Source organism: Anopheles stephensi, chromosome 3 (assembly GCF_013141755.1).
Source record: "Anopheles stephensi strain Indian chromosome 3, UCI_ANSTEP_V1.0, whole genome shotgun sequence".
Taxonomy (NCBI): domain Eukaryota; kingdom Metazoa; phylum Arthropoda; class Insecta; order Diptera; family Culicidae; genus Anopheles; species Anopheles stephensi.
In genome coordinates, this window is record NC_050203.1 from 2,238,190 (window position 1) to 2,260,860 (window position 22,671).

The 22,671-nt window shown below is 53.2% G+C and overlaps 5 protein-coding genes across 8 annotated transcripts; 2 read left to right on the forward strand and 3 right to left on the reverse strand.

Annotated features, from left to right (window-relative positions):
- Nucleotides 1–122: 122 nt before the first annotated feature.
- LOC118512187 lies at nucleotides 123–2,003 on the reverse strand. Its single transcript, XM_036056278.1, has 4 exons — nucleotides 1,863–2,003; nucleotides 1,603–1,748; nucleotides 1,426–1,536; nucleotides 123–641 (listed from the first exon to the last, which is right to left on the reverse strand). The coding sequence occupies exons 2-4, from the start codon at nucleotides 1,615–1,617 to the stop codon at nucleotides 213–215; spliced, it is 555 nt and encodes a 184-aa protein (XP_035912171.1). The 5' UTR covers nucleotides 1,618–1,748; nucleotides 1,863–2,003; the 3' UTR covers nucleotides 123–212.
- On the forward strand, nucleotides 1,740–3,439 carry LOC118512186 (RCC1-like G exchanging factor-like protein). The gene is made up of 3 exons (XM_036056277.1): nucleotides 1,740–2,716; nucleotides 2,784–2,948; nucleotides 3,019–3,439. The coding sequence occupies exons 1-3, from the start codon at nucleotides 1,864–1,866 to the stop codon at nucleotides 3,354–3,356; spliced, it is 1,356 nt and encodes a 451-aa protein (XP_035912170.1). The 5' UTR covers nucleotides 1,740–1,863; the 3' UTR covers nucleotides 3,357–3,439.
- On the reverse strand, nucleotides 3,436–5,214 carry LOC118512185 (venom serine carboxypeptidase). Its single transcript, XM_036056276.1, has one exon. It carries the CDS (start codon nucleotides 4,931–4,933, stop codon nucleotides 3,488–3,490), a length of 1,446 nt encoding a protein of 481 aa, XP_035912169.1. The 5' UTR covers nucleotides 4,934–5,214; the 3' UTR covers nucleotides 3,436–3,487.
- Nucleotides 5,215–5,762: 548 nt separating this feature from the next.
- On the forward strand, nucleotides 5,763–12,357 carry LOC118512181 (ATP-binding cassette sub-family A member 3-like). Its single transcript, XM_036056271.1, has 7 exons — nucleotides 5,763–6,785; nucleotides 6,855–7,136; nucleotides 7,206–7,593; nucleotides 7,666–9,115; nucleotides 9,191–9,680; nucleotides 9,751–10,600; nucleotides 10,699–12,357. The coding sequence occupies exons 1-7, from the start codon at nucleotides 6,372–6,374 to the stop codon at nucleotides 12,027–12,029; spliced, it is 5,205 nt and encodes a 1,734-aa protein (XP_035912164.1). The 5' UTR covers nucleotides 5,763–6,371; the 3' UTR covers nucleotides 12,030–12,357.
- A 19-nt stretch (nucleotides 12,358–12,376) lies between these two features.
- LOC118512180 (pneumococcal serine-rich repeat protein) lies at nucleotides 12,377–22,452 on the reverse strand. 4 transcript variants are annotated; one of them, XM_036056270.1, is made up of 8 exons: nucleotides 21,999–22,452; nucleotides 21,451–21,878; nucleotides 19,362–21,077; nucleotides 18,734–19,286; nucleotides 13,900–18,265; nucleotides 13,650–13,835; nucleotides 13,462–13,578; nucleotides 12,377–13,391 (listed from the first exon to the last, which is right to left on the reverse strand). In XM_036056270.1, the coding sequence occupies exons 1-8, from the start codon at nucleotides 22,002–22,004 to the stop codon at nucleotides 13,201–13,203; spliced, it is 7,563 nt and encodes a 2,520-aa protein (XP_035912163.1). In that variant the 5' UTR covers nucleotides 22,005–22,452; the 3' UTR covers nucleotides 12,377–13,200. The 4 variants fall into 4 exon arrangements, with proteins under 4 accessions (XP_035912163.1, XP_035912162.1, XP_035912161.1 ...); XM_036056269.1 differs by having other exon boundaries at nucleotides 13,900–18,283; XM_036056268.1 differs by having other exon boundaries at nucleotides 18,593–19,286.
- Between the last annotated feature and the right edge of the window lie 219 nt (nucleotides 22,453–22,671).

Here is a 22,671-nt window from a genome sequence, read left to right on the forward strand (position 1 = left end):
CAATCATGTTTAGTACAAATGCGATATTTTCCGTTTTCACCAAGTGGGATCAATTTATGAGCTAACCAGGAAGCTCAACATAGGCTGGCGTTATTAAAGTTCTATCAATGGAGGGATATCATCATTTGATCATGAGTAAACACGCACACACAAACTATCTTTAATCATTAATGTGAATCTACGAAAAACTGCCAACAGTCCAAATCGTTTTACTATTTTTTCCTCGATGCACCGCCCATTTCGTCCAGCTGCTGCTTCAGCTCCTTCAGGTCCCGATCGGGTACGTAACGTGCTTCCTCCTGGTCCCAGCTATGCTCCGTCACCTTCAACGTGACACCCTCGGGAAGGGCCGCCTGCAACGTGCGCAGCAGCAGTGGATATAGCGGAGCCTGTACCTTTTCCACCTGCACCGTCCGTTGGTACACGGTCAGCTTATACTCGCTGTCGATGACGCTGGAGTTGGGTTTGAATTTTTGCACGTTCAACTTTTGCGGCGGCTGTGCGTAAGCATCGGCTATCTCCAAATCCATCGAATCGGCCACATTGTGGATGAACTTTTGGTAGCTTTCCAGCAGCGGGTAATCGTACCCCTTGATGGTAAGATTCAGCGTTTCGTACAGCGGATATTTCGGTTTCAGCAACTGCAAAGAAATGTGGCGCAGAAAAAAAATTAGTTGCTCGGGACGTTGTACTAAACCGGCACCGTTTTAGAACATGCTCCCTTTTTGACGTTCCAGGCTGTTGTCAACGAAGCAGGCGTCGTTTTATTTTCAAACAAAAGCCCGAAGTAACTGTCGAAAGCGATTCCGGAAAACGCCTTGCTTCCACCAGCTAGGGCGCGTTAGTTGCTGTCGCAAATAGTAAAAACCACCACCATGACCCGGCGAAAAAGCATACCTCGATCACTAGCGAGCACTGCTGCAAGTAAAAGCAGCGACAGGGCTACGCGTAGCCGATCCAGAACGGTACAACCAGATCCTGAAACGCCGCCCGTTTCGCCAAGAAGCCGTCGCAGCCGAAGCTCATCATATTTCACGTCGCCCACGGAGGAAAATGATCGTGGAAGAAACGCGCGTAGATCGCTTTCGGTTGATGCGCCCCGTGTAGCTCCCAAAACTGTGCCAACAACATCGGCAGGCAGTCAGCGCATTGCACCGTGGATAAGGGAAATGATTGAGCTGCAGCAGACATGGCATCTGCTCATACCAAAAGCATGCTTCGCAAGGCTGGTAAGGGAACTGTTTAACTACCAGTACAGGATAACTGTAGAAGCACTCAGCGCATTGCACGAATCCTGCGAACTGTACATGGTGGAACTGTTTTCCGATGCCGATCTGTGCTGTAAGCACCGCAACAAGGTAACGTTGACCCTGCGCGATTTCAGACTGGCCTGTTTGTTTCGAGAAAAACGTTAACCATAATCACCTCGAGGTAATCCGGCTCATACATGCGGTTGAACGATGCTGCTGATTGACCTAACGACCGTCCGATGCTGGATGCTGCCAATGCTCGGGTGGTAAAGAAGAGCCGCGTGCTCTAAAAAACGATCAAGCAATTGAGTTGAAAATAATATCACTTGTTATTGAATTACAATGCTCTTACCAGTAGGGTAGCCATGGGAAGTGTCTTCGATAATATACTTGTAATAAATTAGGGTGAAGGGCGTATTTTGCTCTTGAACAGCAGCAGTCCACTGTTTTCCCGTGTGTGTTTGTTGTTTCTCTGCGAACCGAACTGTCAAACGATTGCTGCTCCATGTGTGAGGTTATGTAATTGGGGCGAACCAAAACAAATACAAACGAAACAAGAACATGCAAAACGGCAGTCTGGAATAGTGGAGTGTAGTGTGAATAAAGAATTACCATGCGTTCCACCATCCATCGGTGCCATTCATGCTTTTCGCAGTTCGTACACACCCGTTCCTTTGCTTCCGCTAGCAGACGCAGTGTGCTCCGGCAGGATGTGTCCCGCTTGCCGGTGCATCAGTTCCCGATAGCGAAAGCCTCTGACACACGTGTGTATGTGTGGGGCATGGCTGCCACCGGTGCGCTCGGAATGCAAACATCCGTGAAGAAACAGGCACAAGTATTTACCGACTTCGTACAACATCCAAGTAGGCTAAGCTTCGGCGAAGGGCACGCTGTGTCGGATGTTGCGGCAGGTTATGGATTCACGGTGTATGTGGTCAACAGAGAGAACGAAACGCAATTATGGGGCACCGGCATCAACACCGATGGACAGCTGGGCATCCAAAAGGCGCCCGGAACGCACAAAAAACCGCTCGAGCTGCTCATCTATCCGGCACCGATTGATCTGAGTGCGGCGAAGATGCAACCACGCCAGCGTTTAGTGCGTGTAGCCGCAGGACGAGCACATGTCCTTGCGCTTACGGAGGATGGTGCAGTTCTCGCGATGGGCAACAACGCATACGGCCAGTGCGGTCGCAAGATTGTCCCGGACGAAGATTATTTTCGCAATCCGGTAGTTAACAGTGTCCAGCTCGAGGAACCGGTACGGGCAATCGAATGTGGACAGGATCACAGTTTAATGCTCACGGAATCGGGGCGCGTTTTTTCGTGCGGTTGGAGCGATGATGGCCAGGCTGGACAGGGCAGATACGGGTTGATTGATACACCTGGCCCCGCGGGAGGAGATCTGAAAGGTGAACAGATTGTAAAGGTTTCCAGCAGCTGTGACACTATATTGGCCGTAAATGGTAAGCGTACCTGGATCCGGTCTATGGGGCAGAATTTATTAACGGTGCATTGCTTCTTATCCTACAGCGAAAGGAGAGCTGTTCGGATGGGGTAATTCGGAGTACGGACAGCTCGGGGATGTAGCTCAGGATAATCCGCAAATCAACACGCCACGTCACCTGTCCTTCACCAAGGAATGTGGCAAAATTGTTGACATTGCAGCCGGCGGCTCGTATTGTCTGATTTTAAATGGTAATTCCATCGTACAAGTTTCCCATTTTGGATTGAATAATCATTTTAACGCTTCGCCTTTCGCTTCAAGAACACGGTGATGTATTTTCCTGGGGGTACGGTATCCTTGGCTTCGGTCCGGAAGTGCAGCATCGTCCCGCTCCAACTCGCATTCCGCCCGCACTCTTTGGCCGGAACGAATTCAACCCGCACGCGAAGGTGATTTCGATCGCCTGTGGAATTACCCATTGTGCGGCTATCAATGATCAGCACGATATGTACATGTGGGGCCACAATCGGTACGCCTGTCTGGGGTTGGGTCACAAAAACGATCAGTTCTTCCCGCTAAAGGTAGCTCTCAATGCACGCGTACAGAAAGTGACTTGTGGTGTGGATCATACTGTAACGCTTTGTAGGGCGTTCGTGTGAGTTCTGTGTGAATTTTCTGTTAATATATACACACCGTGCATAAACCTGAGCAATTCTGAGCTAGCTGGACATGCACATATTAATGGTTCGTGTTGTTTTTATTAAACTTTTTTCATCATAAAATTCGTGCTTCAAAAACGCAGCTTTCCAAACTTCTTGCCGTGCGTCAAACGCATGATTAAATCGAGCGCCCATTTCGGACGATCCTTCGGCACCATGTGACCCGCGTTCCGGACCAAAACCTCCACCAGATTGCCGGCCTCCTTTGCATACCCGGCAATCTCACCATCCACACGCCAGATGTGCCGCGGTGCCTTCTTGTACTCGTCCATCCCGGGGAAGTTGAGCTTCGTCACGTAGTTCATGGTGAGCGGGTATGCAACGATAATGTCCAGCTGTCCATTGTAAATGAGCACCCGGTACGCGCGCAGCAGCTCGTTCAGATAGGGCATAACCGACTGCATCACGTCCAGCTTCAGATGATCCTCGACCTTGTTCTCACCCTCGAGATCGTGGAACGAGTTGTTGCCCACGTGTATCGCACGGCGTGTCTCCGGATGCTGCAGAAACTTGCCCATATACTCATCCGCAGGATCCGGAACCGTTTCCAGGTAGTTGAAGTACGTCGTGAAGCCGGAAGCATTCTTGAACAACGATCCGCTCGGGTATTGATCACCGTTGATCAGTTCATCAAACACGTCGAAAGCGCACTGGAAGTCTTTCTTGCTGATGCAGTCACGGCCCTTCGCCTCGTACTGATGGAACTGGTCCCGAGTGTTGCCATCGATCAGTCCCAACTGGTACAGATAGTCGCCGTACACGAGCTGATGGAACGGATCGCACAGCCCATTCCCGATGGCGATACCCTTCAAGTTAAGCTTCACCTTCGCGTCGGCATTGTTCCGGTGGATCGTGTGTGCGACGGCCGGTACGTACTTGCCCGCGTATGACTCACCCGTCACAAAGAAGGGCAGCTGCTGCAGATTGGGGAAGAGGGTGAAAAACTGCTGCAGCGCCTTGTGCAGATTCGCACCGACGTGCGTCTCGTTCGTCGAGTAGCCCTCCTCCTTATCGGTAAAGCTGAACCCCGTTCCGACAGGGTTATCGATGTAGATGAGATGGTGGTTCAGGTGCCAGCTGTATTTGCGGGGCTTTAGCTTCATGTTGCTCTGCACCGAGAAGGGCCCATTTTCCGTAAACAGCCCGTACAGCGACGATGCACCAGGGCCACCCTGCAGCCACAAGACCACCGGTGCCTGCGGGTCCAATTTGGCCGCAAAGTACCAGAAGAAGAGGTTCGAGTTGGTCGCTTCGTCCACCGTCAGATAGCCCGAGTAGCTTTCGACGTCGGCCGGAATGGCGGAATGGTTGACGCGAGCAGCGTCCCGGCCTGCTGCAATCGAATTGTTGGCAATGAACGGTGTCAGAAAGAGTGGTTCCCCAACGTCTTCGCTGGGTGCGTGGGGCATGGCCCTAAACCGTGGGTACGGGTTGATGAACGATCGTTTCGCTTCGACCGTGGTGGTAGCGTCCCATACGCCCAGCAGGAGCAGGGCACACGAAACGACAAACAACATGGCGCTGGCCGCTATGAACACTGGGCAACACAATTGAATAAATTAGGAAGCAGCAGCAAGCTGCAGTTGCTTCGCCTCTGATGCTACAAAGAACACTGATCAGTGCTAACTAGACTGACTATCAGCGGCGGTAGCGCCGACGGACTAGACGGACCGACGGGAATAAGAGAAACGATGATGATGATAATTGGCGGCTGCTAGCTGTTGAAGCTTGGAATAACTATCGATGTATGCGTTGTGTCAATGATCGAGGAAAGAAAGAAAAGTGATGACATAGCGCTGGAAACAGGAAATTTGGTCCGAAAAAAATCGGTTAAATCATCATTTCGTAAACCACACACACAGCAATTTGTATGCCATACGACCTCCCCGAATACACCCTGCAACAGCTTACACAGTAGTAAACATCGTCTGTTTCTGGAAATTTAAAAATAAATAGCATTTTTGTCCATAAAAAAATCCTTATCAACACACTGTCTACAAGCGTACTTGATGTGTGTGTGTGTGTGTGTGTGTGTGCCTGTATGTGCTACACACATTCTTGAAGAAAATCAAACTGCAGAAGAAAGCGAAAATAGCCGGCACCAAGAACGCCTCCCGCTGCGATTGTAAACAAATCGCGGTGCAAAATACGACTCACTACTACACACGCACACCACGTGGAGATAATGCACGTCTCGTTGTATGTGAATAACAAACCACCCCCACCCCCCATCCAACTAACGACCAAACATAATCGCGTGCCTGTGTGTGTGTGCGTGTGTGTGTGTTTGATTCTAACACCCCATCCTTAGCTTTGTATCAGTGTGTGTGTGTGTGTGAACAGCGAGGGGATGATACTTGGATCTGTTAAACTCAACCCCAAACAAAAAACATGCGCGCGCCCCACGCGACACTAGAGCGAGCGGGGTTGTGAATGATGAAGATGGGGCGGCGGCAAAGAATTTGACAGCACCGACCACCGAACCACTTCGTAACCTGATGAAATGATTCACCCGGCCTATGTAATACGGCGATGTGTTAGATCCATCTATCCAGTTCGATAGTTCCACCCCAAACCCCAGAGTGCTGCTGCTGCTCACTGTTCCGCCGATTGACGCAATCATCATGGAGCAGCGCGGAGGTAGCGTGTGACTGTGCCGTTTCTTTCACTGCGGTGGACCGGTTTGTACTTCCTGAGAGACAATTGTGTACTTGCGAGGCCCATAATTAGCTGCTGTAACGCCGTGAAAGAGTGAAGAACGGGACGGCACAAAAAGCAGAATGCCAGCGAAGTAACGCAAACGAGCCGAAGTTCCCACAGAACAACACATCATTGCGGCAATCTTCCCGTCATTAGTTGTGCCTTAAATCAAAGCAGCCTGTGTGGGGTCGCTCGGGGTTCCTATACCCTTTTTTCATCTGCTGCAGTGTAAATAGGAAAATCTAGTAGTAGGCCATGACTACCTCAAACTGGGACAAATTCGTGCTTCTGCTGTGGAAGAATTGGATCATCCAGAAGCGCCATTATGTGCAGACCGCGTTCGAGGTGACCATCCCGGTGTTGGCCTGTTCGCTGCTCATACTCGTGCGGGGTCTCGTAACGCCAACCATCTACACGGAACCGACAACCTTCACTAGTTTGAATGTGCGAAGTTTGGCCTCGATACGGGAGATGGTAACGAACCACCCGATCAGTTTGACCATTGCTTACGCACCGCGTAATGATGTGCTCGAACGGATCGTGGGGCGGGCCGCCCGTATGCTCGGTACCGACGTCCTTCATCAGGGCTTCAACGATAGCGAGAGCATGTACAATGTGCTCGTCACGCACAACTACCTAGCCGGGCTGGAGTTTGGTGATGAGTTGGCGGTAACTAACCTGCTTGCTGGTGGTGCGCCAACTGTCTCTATCCACCGCGTTTCCTCCTTTTTCTTGCAGAACATCACTAGTCTTCCCGAGCAGGTTAGGTTGGCCGTTCGGTTTCCGAGTGAGATGCGCACGGCAACCCTCCCAGGGGCACAGTTTTGGGCGAATTGGTGCACCTTCCTGATCTTTCCACAGTACCAAGTGTACGGAGCGCGTAACATCAACGGCAGCGATGGTGGCTATCCGGCGAATTACTTCACGGAAGGATTTGCCTCCGTCCAGAACGCGATCAGTCGTGCCGTGCTGGAAGCAAGGGCCGGCCGCAGCGATGTACTACCGCACGTGGAGCTGAGGGTACTTGCTGCTCACCTAGTCTTCCTGTCAGACTCGTCCATAAACCTTCGTTCTGTTTTCCCGCCTTAGCGTTTCCCGTATCCGCCCTTCTACGACGATCCCTTGCTGCGGGGTCTCGAGAACCTGTTCCCTTCCATCATCATGGTGGCCTTCTTCTATTCCTGCATCAACACGGTCAAGTTCATTACGCTGGAAAAAGAGAAGCAACTGAAGGAATCGATGAAAGTGATGGGCCTGGATGGATGGATACACTGGATGGCTTGGTTCGTGCGCACGCTAACGCTACTAACCGTGTCCATTACGCTCGTCACGGTTTTGCTAAGCTGTAACCTTACCACCAACACAAAGGTGGCCGTGTTCGAATTTTCCGATCGCTTCCTGATCTGGCTATTTCTGTTCGTGTACAGCATCACCACGATAATGCTGTGCTTCTTGGTCAGCACCTTCTTTTCCAAAGGTTTGTGGTCTCACCTACGTGGAGTGTGCGTGGAATGAAGCCTTCATTTTCTTCTTCCCCATCTTTCCACAGCGAACATTGCCTCAGGGATTGCGGGAATTGTGTGGTTCTACTCACTAACCCCGTTTCAGCTAACGATCGGCAACTACTATCGGATGCCGCTTGCAGCGAAGCTTGTCTCCAGTCTCTGGAGCAACACGGCCATGGGATACGGTGTGACGCTTTTCATGAAGCACGAAGGCACCTCGATCGGTTTACAGTGGGACAACTTCCTGTCGCCCGTTACCGTCGACGATCAGCTTACGATGGGGCACATATTCTTCATGCTGTTTGCCGATGCCGTCCTCTACCTCGCCTTAGCACTGTACATAGAACAGATCGCTCCGGGCCAGTTCGGTGTACCGCGCAAGTGGAACTTCATTTTCACTGGTAGCTTCTGGAAGCAGGAGGTATTCCGCCGAAACGCGGCTGCTGCCGAATCTGAGGTGAACGCCCCGCCGGGAAGTGCTTCGGAAACCGAAAGATTACAATCAACCGGAAGGTATCAGGCGAACAGGGATGAAGAACCAGCCGACGCACAGGTCGGCATCAGTATGGTGGGATTAACGAAGATTTACCACGGCGGGAAATCATCATCCCGGGCAGCTGTCAAGGAACTTACGGTAAACTTCTACCGCGACCAGATCACTGTCCTGCTCGGGCACAACGGAGCAGGCAAAACGACCACCATGGGTATGCTGACCGGGATGTACCCGCCGACAGCGGGCTATGCAACGATCGAAGGACATCGGATCGGTGGAACGGCTGTGAAGAAGTTCCGCAACACGCTCGGATTCTGTCCGCAGCATAACGTCCTCTTTGACGAGCTTACCGTCGCCGAGCACATCAGGTTCTTCGCGCGATTAAAGGGCATCCGGCAGGAAGAGTACATCGAGACCGAAATCGATAAATACGTCCGCGCCCTGCAACTCGAACCGAAGCGTAATGAGCAGTCCCACACGCTCTCGGGTGGCATGAAAAGGAAGCTTTCGCTAGCCATCGCACTGTGCGGTGGTTCGCGGGTGGTTTTCTGTGACGAACCAACGTCCGGCATGGATCCCGGAGCAAGGCGCACGGTGTGGGATTTACTGCAGCAGGAGAAGCGCGATCGTACGATCGTTCTGTCGACGCACTTTATGGACGAGGCGGATGTGTTGGGCGATCGTATCGCTGTGATGTGCGATGGAGAGCTGCGAGCGGTCGGTACACCGTTCTTCCTGAAGAAACGATTCGGCGCTGGATATCGGTTGGTTTGCGTCAAGCGTCCCGATTGTCAGCCGGAGACGGTCGTGAAGTTGTTGCGCCGATACGTGCCGGACGTGGCGATCGAGTCCGACATTGGCACGGAATTGAGCTTACGGCTTCGCGAACAGCACCGTGCAATGTTCCAGCCCGCGTTGGAAGAGCTGGAGCAAAAGATCGACCAGTGTGGCATCTCGGGGTACGGAATTGCATTGTCTACCCTGGAAGAGGTGTTTATGAGGTAAGTTTTCGGCACGGGTTCTCGCTCCAAGCAAACGGACCCAACATTCAACAGCGATATCTTCCTGACCAACAGGCTAGGAAGTGATGAAGCAGGTACCTCTGAACAGTTGCGGCACGCCACCAATGGAGTTAATGCGAGCGACAAGAAGCATCTGACAAACGGCACACACACGGCGGCGGCGCCTCCCTCAATAACTATTACGGAAACGTACGAGCTTCAAACGGGCGCAAGGCTTCTCTGCAGCCAGATCAACGCCATGCTGAGCAAGAAGTATCTTAGCTTCGTCCGCTCGTGGAAGATATCCATACTGCAGATACTGCTGCCAATGATGTTTGTTCTGCTGGTTATCGGGATTGTACAATACTTCCCCAGCAATGTCGTGCTACCGCCGTTGGAAATCTCGCTCGCGAGCTACGAACGTACCAGGACCGTGCTGTCTACCACCGATCGAAACGCGCCCGTTGTACCTGCGTATGAGCACACGATCAAAAATTCACCCGGAAGAGGACAACACTCCATCACTGTTACAGAGCGCAACTTTACCGATTATATGCTGGAAAAGGTAAGCGAGGGCTCCTTCCAATGTATCCAATTTATCGCTTGACATACACACACACTTGCTTCTCACACAGTCGACGGAAAATATCCGAGCGGTGGATAACACGTACATGATCGGGGCGTCCTTCGATGTGGCCGGCCGCAACTTCACCGCCTGGTTCAACAATAAGGCGTACCACACGGCACCCCTGTCCCTGAGCGTGCTGTACAACGCGCTAACGCGGACAGTCTGCCCCAACTGCAGTCTCACCGTCACGAACAAACCACTCCCGTACAGCAGCCATGTCCGATTCCTGCGCACCGAAGCGGGCAGCAACTTGGGCTTCCAGCTGGCCTTCAACACCGGGTTCGCGATGGCGTTCGTGGGCGCTCTCTACGTCATGTACTACGTGCGCGAGCGTGCGTCCGGATCGAAGCTGCTGCAGTTCGTGAGCGGAGTAAACGCGATCACCTTTTGGTGCGTCTCCTTCGTGTGGGACTTTGCAGTGTACTGCGTCGCGATGGCCATCTACATCGGTGCGCTGGCCGCGTTCGGGGAGGAAGGTTGGTCCACACCGGAGGAACTCGGCCGGGTGGTGATTGTGTGCGTTTGCTTCGGCCTGGCGATCATTCCGTTCACGTATCTCGGTGCGTACTGTTTCGACGTACCGTCGACCGGCTTCATCAAGATGCTGATCTTCAACATCTTCACCGGCACGGTCATGTTTACGGCGGTGTTTTTGCTCAAGATCAAGGACTTTGATCTGGTGCACGTGGCCGAAACGATGGAGTGGTTTTACATGGCGTTTCCCCTGTTTGCGCTCAGCCACAGCATCAACAACATCAACCTGATGGAAACCACGCGACAGATCTGTGATGCGTACTGCGATGCGACGCCCTTCTGTACGCCAAAGCTGGCCTGTAAATTCAACAAGCGGTGCTGCGGTAAGTGCTGCTACGCGACCACAACGCGACCGAGGCGACAGAGATCGCTCTTTACCACGTTTATTCATTCCGGCTTCTCGTTTGCTCTCTCCTTGCAGATGTGGAAATATTTTCCTTCAGTCCACAGGGCATCAATCGCAATCTCACCTACATGTTGTGCGTCTCGGTGCTCTCGTTTGCCGTGCTGCTGCTTAAAGAGTTGCACGTGTTTGACGAGCTTAGCCTCAGCACACGCGTCACGGAATGGTGGTGGCGGTGGTGTTCGAACCGACATCGTCGACCCACCACAACTGACACACTACCGGAAGAAGCGCAATCCATTGCGATCGGCGAGGATTCGGATGTTAGCGAGGAGCGTACGCGAGTGGATCGATTGTACGAGGAGCGCGCACACCAGTCACCGACCGGACAGGCTATGCTGATGCTGCGAGATCTTACGAAACGTTACGGAGGCTTCGTGAAACCACCGGCCGTCGATCGGCTTACGTTTGCCGTCGGCGAGCGAGAATGTTTCGGACTGCTGGGAGTGAATGGGGCGGGAAAAACGTCCACCTTCCGGATGCTTACCGGCGATCGGCGCATTACCGGTGGGGACGCGTGGGTCGTTGGATGCAGTCTGCGAACGCAACTGCCTGCCGTTTACCGTCGAATCGGGTACTGTCCCCAGTTTGACGCACTGCTGGAAGATCTAACCGGCCGCGAAACGTTGCGCATCTTTGCCCGCTTGCGTGGCATTCCGAGTGGCTCGATTGCACCGATCACAGAGCGGCTGGCAGTGGAGCTAAACTTTGCGCTCCATCTGGATAAGCTCGTCCAGGCGTACAGTGGTGGAACGCGGCGCAAGCTAAGCACCGCGCTCGCCCTGCTCGGTGACCCGGTGGTAGTGTATCTGGACGAACCGACGACCGGCATGGATCCGGGCTCGAAGCGTCACTTCTGGAACGTGATGTGCCGGGTACGCGCGGAAGGTAGGACCGCCCTCGTGCTCACCTCGCACAGTATGGAGGAATGTGAAGCGCTCTGCACACGGCTGGCCATCATGGTGAACGGCGAGTTTCGATGTCTCGGATCGGCGCAGCATCTGAAGAACAAATTCTCCCACGGCTACTTTCTCACCGTGAAGCTAAAGCGCACCGGCGACGGTTCGCCCACCGAAGCCGAACGGAACAAGCGCGCGATCAAGACGTTTATGCAGGAAACGTTCTCCGTCAGCTCTGGCGCGGCTGGCGGTGCGATCCTCAAGGAAGAGTATAATAATTACCTCACTTACCACATCCGCGACACCGGCCATCGGTGGTCGGACATGTTCGGGTTGCTCGAGCGAGCCCGGGACAAGCTGCGCATCGAAGATTACGCGCTCGGACAAACATCTCTCGAGCAGGTGTTCCTGCAGCTGACCGCCAACCAGCGAACCTGCAACGAAGCATAACTCAACGCTAGTCGAGCGCTGCTGTGCTGCCTACCTTACCCATAGACTAGAATCTCGCCCAAAGGACAATATGACGTAGACGCGGAACGGATTAGATAGATGCCTTCTCTCTGCACCCTACCCTCACACCTTAGTCTCATTTTCTTTCCTAACACGCCCGGATGCAGTCTTCTTCTGCTGCACCGTAACAAACACAGTTGGCTCGAAATACTAGTTTAATGAAGCAGCACGGGTATAGAAGACCGAATGTGATCACAACACTTAAGTTACCGGAGTAGTATTTTGCGCTTCAAGCGTGCAAATTGCAAATAAAGTTGCTAGTTTGACGGAAAAAAAGCAAACGGTCCTTTCGTCTATACATGTTTTGTATTTAACGATGCGCTGTTGTCCACTTGCCGGGGAGCACACGTCTGGTTGTGTTTTCTCACGATACGCTATGTACATATCCACTTAGGACTAATATAGTTTCCATTACAAGCAAAAATACCTTTTTGAGTGGTAGAATAGCGATGCCCGTCATTCTGCCCGTTTCGCAGTTCCGTTACCACCCTCTAGCAGTTCGCTACGGTAAACTGCCAATCGACGCGGAAAGGAACTTGTCTCTGCACTAATAGCTAGTAAAATGAGCCCCTAAATGGAAGATTCACACTAAAAGAGGGCGGAAAAACGGAGCGTTTTTTTTTCATTTTACACATTTTCTGACCTTACTGTACCCGACATTCACTCGTCACTACTACCGCACAATTGCCCACACGTCTAGATTCACACTCTCGGAGACTTACAAAAGTATTGGCTTGGCGCTGCGCTAAAGAAGCAGCCAGCAAACGATCCGGTATATACGTATATAAAAGTAGCAATACAGTGCACAATACATTCAAAAAGATTAAAACCCACTAATGCAACGAATCAAAAATAAAGAAGAGCTCAAAAATAAATTGCATCTAAAGGTGCAGCAAAACGCCACACCTCGTCCAAAGGCTCCACCCGTTTTGCGTGCAGCTGGAGCGTCCACGCGCACGCACGCCACCCAAGTCCTCCTTCCTCTTGGCTGCCCCATTTTCGACCCTGGCTAAACGAAAGGAAAACCAGACCAACCAAAGCAAAAAACAAGCTTAAATAATAAACAAACCTATAACGAAACCATCCTCCGCAGGGCGGCGCCGGCACTGGTTCAGTTATTGGCGCCGGCGCTGGCACTGTTCAGTTTGGCTTGCTTCTTGTTTTCCCGCTCCCGGCGACGGAGCTTCTTGCGCCGCCGATCGATACTCGCCAGCTCGGCCTTGATCGCGTTGTACGTTTTGCGCAGGTCCTGAATCTTTTTCCTTATGATCCCTATTCGCTGATTGTTGCTCAGGGAAGGATCTGAGGGATGGAATTGAAATTGTGTTCAAAGTACGAATGCTTCCTCGACGGGGTATTGTGCAATGCTTACCGAAATTGACCAAGAAATTGTACTGACAGGGACGTCCCGTTTTGCTGCCGATAAAGACCAACGAGGACGATCGGTGGAATGCCGCTAGATTGTCCGAGTTGTCCTCACTGTCCGTTGCTGTGGAATGGGAGAAGCAAATATCATCAAAAGGCCGCTCGTTTCGGGAAAAGGCCTCTCCGGCGACATACCATTGCTTGTGTTAAGACCTCTTTGACTACGCCCACCATAGCAGCCGGTGTTTGAGCCATTGTTGCCAAACCCATAGCTGCCCAGGCTGGTGTTGCCCCCCGTCCGTCTACGTTTGAGCGTTGGTTCTTCGCTCGGTTTTCGCTGACGGCGTTTCTTCATCGGGGACAGTGATTCTTGATCGTGTGCTAAAATAAAACAAGCTTTCAATGGTGGTGATGGGTGAGCCATATGTGAGCCACATCCACTTACTTTCATCCTGACTGACCGAATCCCTTGGTGAGCTGTTTGGCGTGTCAGCAGTCGATTCGCCTCCGCCCGAACTAATTTTGCTCCTTAAGCTCTGTTGCTGCTGCTGCTGCTCCGTTCGCTGTTGAAGATTGGAACCGAACGATGCTCCGGTTCCTCCGCCAGCCTGCCCACCACCTTGACTGGTGCTGCTGATCGTCGTGTTGCCACCGATCGTTATCGTTACTACCGGCGGTTCTAGATCCATCGGCACGGACTTCAGATCGGTCGCCGTTTGAATGTTTTGCGGTGGTAAGAAGGATGCAGATGCCGATGTTGGCACGAGCGGTGTCTCCGCGTACACCTTCCGTCCGACCGTTGACGGTGGCAGTCGGTCGTGATCTTTCGGTGCCGGGGAGCCTGGAATCGTTTCCTCGCACAGCAGCAACGAGAGCGATTCGCTGTTGGGCGCTTGTGCTGGCGGTTGCGATTGACCATAGTGCTGCGGCTGCGATTGGGGATCTTGGTCTTGGGCTTGGTTGGGTGTTTGCGCTGAGGACGCCATCGATTCGTTCGACCCGGCGGCTGTGGTTATGACGGATGCCGTCACAGCGCCACGACCACCATTGTCCTGCTGCTTGTGCACTGCTGCTGCCGTACCGGAACCGTCTTTACGCGTGTCAGCCTCGGTGCTGATGCGATGTGTCGATTGGGGCTGTTGCTCGTGCACCTTCAGCACTTCCATCAAGTACTCCTCAGAGCTCATGCCACGGCTGGCCGTGTTCATCTGTATGATTGTCTCGAGCAGGCTCTGCTTTGCACCGCCGGAACTCTTTTTGTCCGCCGACGTTGCAGCTGCCCCGGCGAATGGCTTGGCGTGATCTTCCTTCCCATGCGACAGGGACAAGCTGCTGCTGTTGTCCGCCGTTCCAGGACGGTCTTGCTTTAGGACGAGCTTCTCCTTATCTGCCACCGCTGCAACAGCCGCTGCCGACGCCGCTGATGCCATCTCGAGCGTGATGGAAGCAGCTGGTGCAGATCGTGGCTTGTCCTCAAACAGCTCCTTCTTGGCCGATACCACGCAGGAGACCGGCTGCTTGCTTTCGTAATGAACGATCACCGCTGTTGTGCTGCTGCTGGGCACGGTGGTGGTGGTGGACGGGTTTGTCAGCGCAGGATGAGTATGTAGCACCGGCGCGCTTCCCGCGGTGGGTTCACCGCTACCCTGCGATTCTGCATCCTCGATGATGAGCCGATGCTCCGAATCGTTACTGTCCGTAGACTCGTCGTCGTGGATGAAGGGTGGATCCGGATCGAGCTTGCGCAGCGATTCCGTGAGATCGTTACTTCTGGATGTGGGAATCTGTTCGAGCGATTGTAGTTTGTGAGTGGAAGATGAGGTCGTCGTCTGCGGTGGTTGTTGATTGGTCGCTTTCGCATCGCTAAACGTTTGAGAAGATTTCGGTGTGGAAAGGTGCGAATCATCCGGTTCCGTCTTCATTCCTTCGCTCGTCTTTCCTGAATCGTTTCCACCCATGGACGCGGGTTTCGCCGAATGATTTACAGCCATTATCGGCGATGAGTAGGACACGGTGGCAGAACTATTACCACCACCACCACCACCACCGCTGCTGCCAATTGATTCCGATTTGATCGTTGGGTGCAACGACGACGCGAAAGACATCGGAGTGCCGCTTTCTAGCGCGGGCGATGACAACAAACCGCTGCCCATAAGCGATTTCGGTGTGCTAGCAAGCGAATGGTGATGCATCGAGCTGGGCATGTACTTCGGGAAGTCTGGTTTTTCCGATTTTATCGTTTGCTGCTGCTGCTGCTGCTGCTGCTGCTGCTGATTCTGTTGACTTAATGCCTTCAGAACTTTGTCCGCAATCGAGGGTGGTTTCTTCACGTTCGGCGCGTCGAACTCAAAGTTCATATCGTTAAAGTACTTTTTACAGTTTTCCAACGTCGGTTCCTCCTTTTGGCTCTCATCGCCTGCCTTCGCCAGCAGCACGGAAGTAGATGGACCTTTCCCGTGTGGATAGAGCACGGAAGAAATCGATCGATCGATCGATACGCCACCGCTTCCGACCGAAGAGGCGGAAATGACTGGCGTGAAAATACCGGGCGTAGTCGTTGCTGGCAGCGGCGGCGGTGGAGTTGGCTTCGGTTCGAGCTCTTCTTGCGATTTGAATGTTCCCTCCTCCTTAGCTCCCAACGGTCCGGGGGTAACGAGATTGAAGCTGGGAGATTTCCGCAACACATCGAACGTTGAGTCGCTCTTCGCCGGCGTTTGTACAAAAGCGGTCGTTAGTCCAGCAGCTTGGGAAGAGGTAGTAACGGGAGCCGTCGTCTTTGGAGAGGTCTTCTCTTTGAGCGGGTCTACAGAAGCAGCTGACCCCAACAGTTCAAGTTCCGATGGATGCTTTTGCTCCTTATCTTTCTCCTCCTTTTCCTTAATCTCACGGCGTAATGCGCCCGGCCCTTTCGGCGACTTGCTGTCCACCACCACACCGCCCATCGGTTCCGATTTGACTGGCGAAGGTTTCTTTGCGCGCTTCAGCGATCCACTGTAGCCTCCCGAAACGAAATTGGACGTGTCCAGAGGATCGACCGCAGCCGCAGAAGCGATCGTTTTCCGTTGTAGCGGTTTCTTCCTTTTCTCATCTGCCTGCTGTCCTCCCAGGGAAGGTGTGAGCGAGCTGACCACCTCCGCCGGTGGAACATCCGAGACAAGCTTTCGTGGACCGGTGGCCCCGGCAGCAGCAGCTGCACCGCCCGCACTACCACCTACCACTCCCATAGGGGCAGAGCTCGCTGTGTCCTGATCGTCGTACTCATCCTCAAACTCGTACACGTCGGAAATCTTTTCGTCCATCCGGTTGGCGGTCGATTCGAACAGCGACTTTATCGAGAGGGCCTCTTTGCTCAGCAGCTTGTTCTGGGCCGGCGTTAGCGTCGAGGAGGAAAAGTGTTTCTTCTCCCCCAGCAAACCGGAGCTGCCGTGCTTGAGGGATGGTGCCGGCGAAGCGGCCGAAAGCGTGGATTGAGAGCTTACTGGAGAGGAAAAGGCGGATGTTCCCTCTCTTCCCAGCGTAAACTTTCGCTCCGTGCCGGTTCCGGTCGTTCCCGGGCCCGTTTGCTTCTTTTCCGCCCGCAACGAACTAAAAGCGGAAGCAGTTGTGCTTGTTGTGGTTTGTGACAGAATGTTGGCCGTGGTTCCGATGGGCGAGACAGTTGCAGTACTGGGTTTAGTGTCTTCCGACGCGGTTGTTGTGGAGGGCGATGATTTTGGAGATTTTATCGGTCGCGCACCGGAACCGGCAGCGATAATTACACCCTGTTGCGATGGCACGGTAGGATCGTCTTTGTTGTTACCTCCGTAAACCGTTGATGGGGACGTCCCAAAGGCAGCTTTTACGGGGGTCATCAAAGAGCTCGCGACAGCGCGACTGCTGGCTGCGGATGGCGATGTCTTGTCCTCCGTTGGCCCCGTTTTCGATCGTACCGAAAGCGAAGGGGATGCTGCTCCGGCTGACTGAGATCCGGTGGAAGCTTTCTGTGGCGATTCCAGCACAGAATCCTTCGCCGCTGCTGTTGCGGAAAGCTGCGGTTTTAGCTCATTTTCCGTGCTTGCGTCACGCACCGTGCAGAAAGCCATCTTTTCCGAGTTGGCAATGATCGTGGCCGCCGTGCCGTACGTCTTAATTGGAGGTTTTCCAATCCCCGTCGACGACGATGATGATGATGATGATGACGCGTTGGTCGGCTTATCGCCACCCAGCCCTTCAATCGATTCTTTCTTGATGCCGCTCAACGTTGCCTCTTTCTCGAGCAGTGCCTTGGCGTCGGCGGCTTTGTTTGCCACGCTGATTAAGGGCTCGGTGGAGGACGAATCTTCACATTCGAGGCTGGGTGGAGGTGATGCCAGAATCTTCGGACTCAGCACTAGCCCAGCTGCTAGCGGTGTTTCGGCGGTGTCGGAATCGACCATGGTCGTTATCGGTGAGCTGGAGAATGCTTTGTTGGACGATTGTGAGGAATCCTCTTCGCTCAGCGTTTCCGACTCGGACGATTTTCCCGGCTCATCGTCCTCCTCAGTGACGGTTGACTCTTCCTCCTTTACTATCACCCCGGAGCCGGTTGGCTCTTTCTTGATCGATGCTGCTAGCGGTGCGTTGCTCGTAAGCGAATCTTTCGCCTCGATGGAGCTGCTTCTGGTGAGCATACTCGTTGGCTCATGCTTCGGAATAAGATGTTTCGGCACGTCCATCACGCTGGTGGCCGAGGGTGGCTGATGGCCTTCCGCTGCACCACCGGCGGCCGTTGCCGCAGTCGCCGTTGCTGTGTCCGACGCCGGCGATCCGGGCGATTTCAGCTCCTTGAAGCCCTTCAGTTCGGAACGTATCTAAAATCGAAAGATCGACACAGCGGGTGGATGTGTGACGGGAGTGTGTAATTAGAAAAGGAATCGAATCAACACAACAAAACGAAATAGAAAACGAAAGCAGTACCCAAACAGGTGATGTGATGAGATGTGATGCGAACGAAGCGCAAACCCCGCCGCAGGAACCGTACAAAACAGAGACAGAGAGAATGGGGGGAAGCGGGAATATAGAAAGAGAAAGAGAGAAAGAGAGAGAGAGAGAGGTTTGCCCCCAGTTAGTAAAGATCTGGATCGAGCGGTTAAATGCAGCGCAGTATGGTAGGAAATTACTTGATTGAGATCATAGTCACGACCACCACCACCAACACCGCCAACACCACCACCACCACGACCCTTGGATGCTCCGTTGGAAAACTCGTCCGATATGGCCGCGGCATCGGACGACGAGCCGGCCTCGGCTGTTGTACTTACTTTCGTGCTCGTCGACGAGATTGAAATCGACGAGTTGGACGAGGTGGTCGACGAGGTGCTGTTGGTGGTGCACTTTTTCAGCATCGGTTCGTCCGAATCCGTGTCGCTTGTATTGTCCGGATCGGTCGGTACGGACAGCGATGACGAAATGTCTGTATTGTTCGACGTACGTCGGCCTGCTGCAGCAGCCGAGGTGGACAGAGAAGATCCCGTAGTAGCTGCGGACGATCCACCCCGAGTGAGCGGTCTGCGGTTGGACGGGGTGGCCGGTGACTTGTTCCGTCCGACGTTCGGAGTTGTGGAACGCGGCGTGGAATTTCCACCAGGGCCGCCACTGCTCTGTTCGCCTTTCGAGTTGCCCCGGCTTCGTTTGGCCACTTTTGGCGTTTTGTCCCCGGCCGGCATCGACGTTCCACCCGGTGTTCCGCCATGAGACGGTCCTTTGCCCCCACTACTACTGCTGGTTGGTGTATTGGCGGACGACTTTCCTTTCTTGGTTTTGCTATTGGTTAAGTTTTCCGCAATACGTTCCTTGCGCACCCATTCATCGTACCTGTGTGGTGAGTAAAGAATAGTTGTATTACTGCGTTCTTAAGATAGGTACTTAGTTGCTTTATTTCAATACTACCTCGTGTTCCATCCGGTGTAGTGTACGAGATAGATGAGATTCCCTTCCTGTTTGGCGATCTCGATCACCTTCGCTTCGTACGTCACCTTCTGCTCATCGTAGTACACCTTGAGCTTATCACCTACTTCGATCGGGAAATCGGGCACGGCGGATCCGGAACCTACCCCAACTGCAGGGCTAACGTTTCGAACGCTATGCCCACCTGCCGTCCCTGGTCCAGTTCCGTTTCCACCACCACCGATGCCTTCCCTGCCCGGCGGACCACCGCTTTCCTCCTTTCTACTGCTGGTGGATTGTTTCTCCGGCTTAATCGAGCTACTGGTGCTTCCCGCACCACCCACACCACTGCTTCCGGCTGCCGCTTCCCGCTCATCCTTCTTCGAATCTACCGAGTCGGCGTCCTTTCGCTTACGGCCCCGTTTCTCGATCACCGGCTCAACGGATTTCGCTTTTCCCGTCGTTGGCTTTTCCTTCTTCACTGCTGCTGCTGCTGCTGCCGATGATGAGGAAGATGTGCTGGCGTCCTCCTTTTTGCCGCTACCACCACCGCCAGATGATCCACTGCTCTCACCGCCCCCCTTGCCCGATGATGCTTTCTCCTTCTCGCGTTCTTTCTCCTTCTCCTCGAACTTGTCCACCAGCGCTTTAACCTTGCCGCCACCGCCCGCCTTTCGCTTGGTACTGCTCGGCCGCAATACGGCACTTTCCGCTGCACTCGACTCACTCGTATTGTCCGATTCTTCTACCGCAGAGTTGGACGCCTCGGCGGCGGCAGCAGCAGCAGCAGCGGCAGCGGCAGCGGCAGTCGAACTGCTAGCCTTTGCAGAAGCATCTGCTGCTGCGGCCGAAGCTGCCTTCTCCTTTGCCGTTAGCAGCTTTTCCTTTTCCGCCAGCTTCGGTGACTGAACGGAGCTGGCACGCACCAAACTGCGGCCCTTGGTGCGACTCGTCTTGGGGTGTGGTACCATCGTGCAGCCCAGCTTGCGATTAAACTCTTCGAACGAGAACAGAAACTTTTTGTACGCTTGCTTCACCAGGTTCGTAATGCTGGCGGTGGCAGGTGAGAAACCCAGCCGCAGCGCGATCTGTTTCCACTGGTTCAGGGTCGTAACGCGATTGTAACCGTGCAGCTTTTGCACTGCTCGAAACAACCGATACAGATCTACGTCACGATTCGTGATCGATGGCGCTTTGTTCAGTGGTGTACCCCGATCGTCCATAAACTTGTACAGCTGCGCTACAAAGTGATCCTTCTCCTCGGTCGGCTCATCGTCCGAGCTGTCCGTTTCGAGCTCCTGGTCTGAATCGCTACAGCTGCCGGACGTGCCGAACAGTGCTTCCCGGTCCCAGTGCGCAGGAAGCACATCGTTGTCCATGTACTCGATCGCTGCCGATACGGCGGCCGCCTCCGACTTGTTCACACTGTCCCGCGTAAACTCGGTCGCTTCCTTCTTGGGGACGGTGTAGTACCGGCCATCTTTAAACGACCGCACCAAGTACTCGTCCTTCACGCGTATCCGCACCGTGTCCTGGGCGGTCGGTGCAACCACCAGCCCGGGGAACCAATTTTCTTTCGGGTTTTTCTTCTTGTTGTCGCTCGTTTCCACGCACACCACCTTGCCGATGTTTTCCTCCTTATCGCTGGCGTTCGAACGGGAGTGATGCGTCGGTTCGTCTTCCTCATCGGAACTTTCATCGGGGAGAAGATGCCGCGATCTGAAGGGCAAACGTGCAGAAAGGAAAAAGCATTACTAGAGAGTTTCTTAAAAAGCGCACTATTGAGAAACAAACCTCAAAGCCCAAACCATATTGTATGGAACAAAGCAAACAAATATAAACAAAACTAGAGAACAAACACGGTGTTTACTTCACAGGCGTCTTGCTTCGATCAAAGCCTACTAAAAACTGAGGTACGCTTCCTCTCACAACCATGCTCGAAAGAACTAAGCCCAAGCAATTCCTTTTGCGGATGTTGGTCTCATTTACGAGATAAAAGATTCCTGTAGCTACCAGACGCATCCGGTCGGGTTCCTCTTACCGACGTGCGTTACCATTTGCAAACACAACAACAAAACACATCAACACTTACCTACGACCCCTTCGTCCACCGATGACCGGATTCCCGAAGTGTTCCGGATGTGTGAGCGGAAGCTGATCTAAAGTTTCGCTCTCGTTAAAGTGTCGGCCACTCTTGAGGCAGAGCGCGCTGCGTCGAAGCGTCGTGATGTCACCGTCATCGAACACCACCGTGTACTGGGAGCAGTCCTGGATTTTGGTAAGCGTCGCCTCGACGTACTCCTTCCGCTCCGGGTGCTTTACCTCGACCGTCGCGCCCACCCGGAGTGCCCCCTTGATCTGATCGTCCGAGACGACACCGGACCCGAGGCCCTGCTGTTTGTACGCGACCTTGCATTTGATGTTTCGCACGACCTTGCGTACCTTGGCCTCGCAAAACGCCCCCTTGTATTTGGCGCTAACCTCCGTTCCTACAGTCAAATAAGGGGGATCGTCTACTTGCTGGCGAGGCGAGAAATCCGAGTGGAGATACAAACGAAAACACGTTATCGCACGGATATGCACACACTTGTCCACTCCGCTTTCGCCCTACATTCCACCCATTGGCGGGGCTCGGCTTACCTGCATCTTTTGGAGGAAATAGCGCTCAAAACTCAAATTATCGCTGACAATCGCCACTTTTACGCATTCACTGATAACCTGGGTAGGAGTGCATATTACGGTTCCTGCACCGCTCCGTTGGCTGTCGCTTCCTTTAACGGGGACAGCACAGCAATCAAGATGATCGGGAACGGTTGGCGTGCCTCCCTTGGCTCCGGCTGGTAATGCGTTCGGACGCGTTGGTGCGGTTTTGCGGAACTCGTTTCTTTATGTTGCCACTCGTAACACCCACCTGCGACCGGGAATCTACACTTTCTCTTTCAGTGCGCTTACCATGCTGAATGGTATGCGCTCGGGTACGCGCGTAAAAGGGTTACGACGGGGTTTGACCACAACACCTCGCTCGTCTCTGTTGCGTAGCATCAAAACAGGATCAACTTTTCCCAGAAATTTGTGCCTTGCAAAGATGGACGGTTCACGCTGACAGTAGCTTCGTTGAAAAAGCTCCACTTTGACACGTGCTTCGTTGAGTGATTGGTGCCTTTTGCTGTTGTTTTGGTGCAGTAAAGATGCAATTAGTTTATTGATTTGGGAAGATTCTGGGTTATGTAAAATTATTTCCATTTTTTTCATGCTTTCAAAAACAACTTTTTTTCCGTAAAAAGCTAAAAATCCGATATGATGTTGGTGAAGC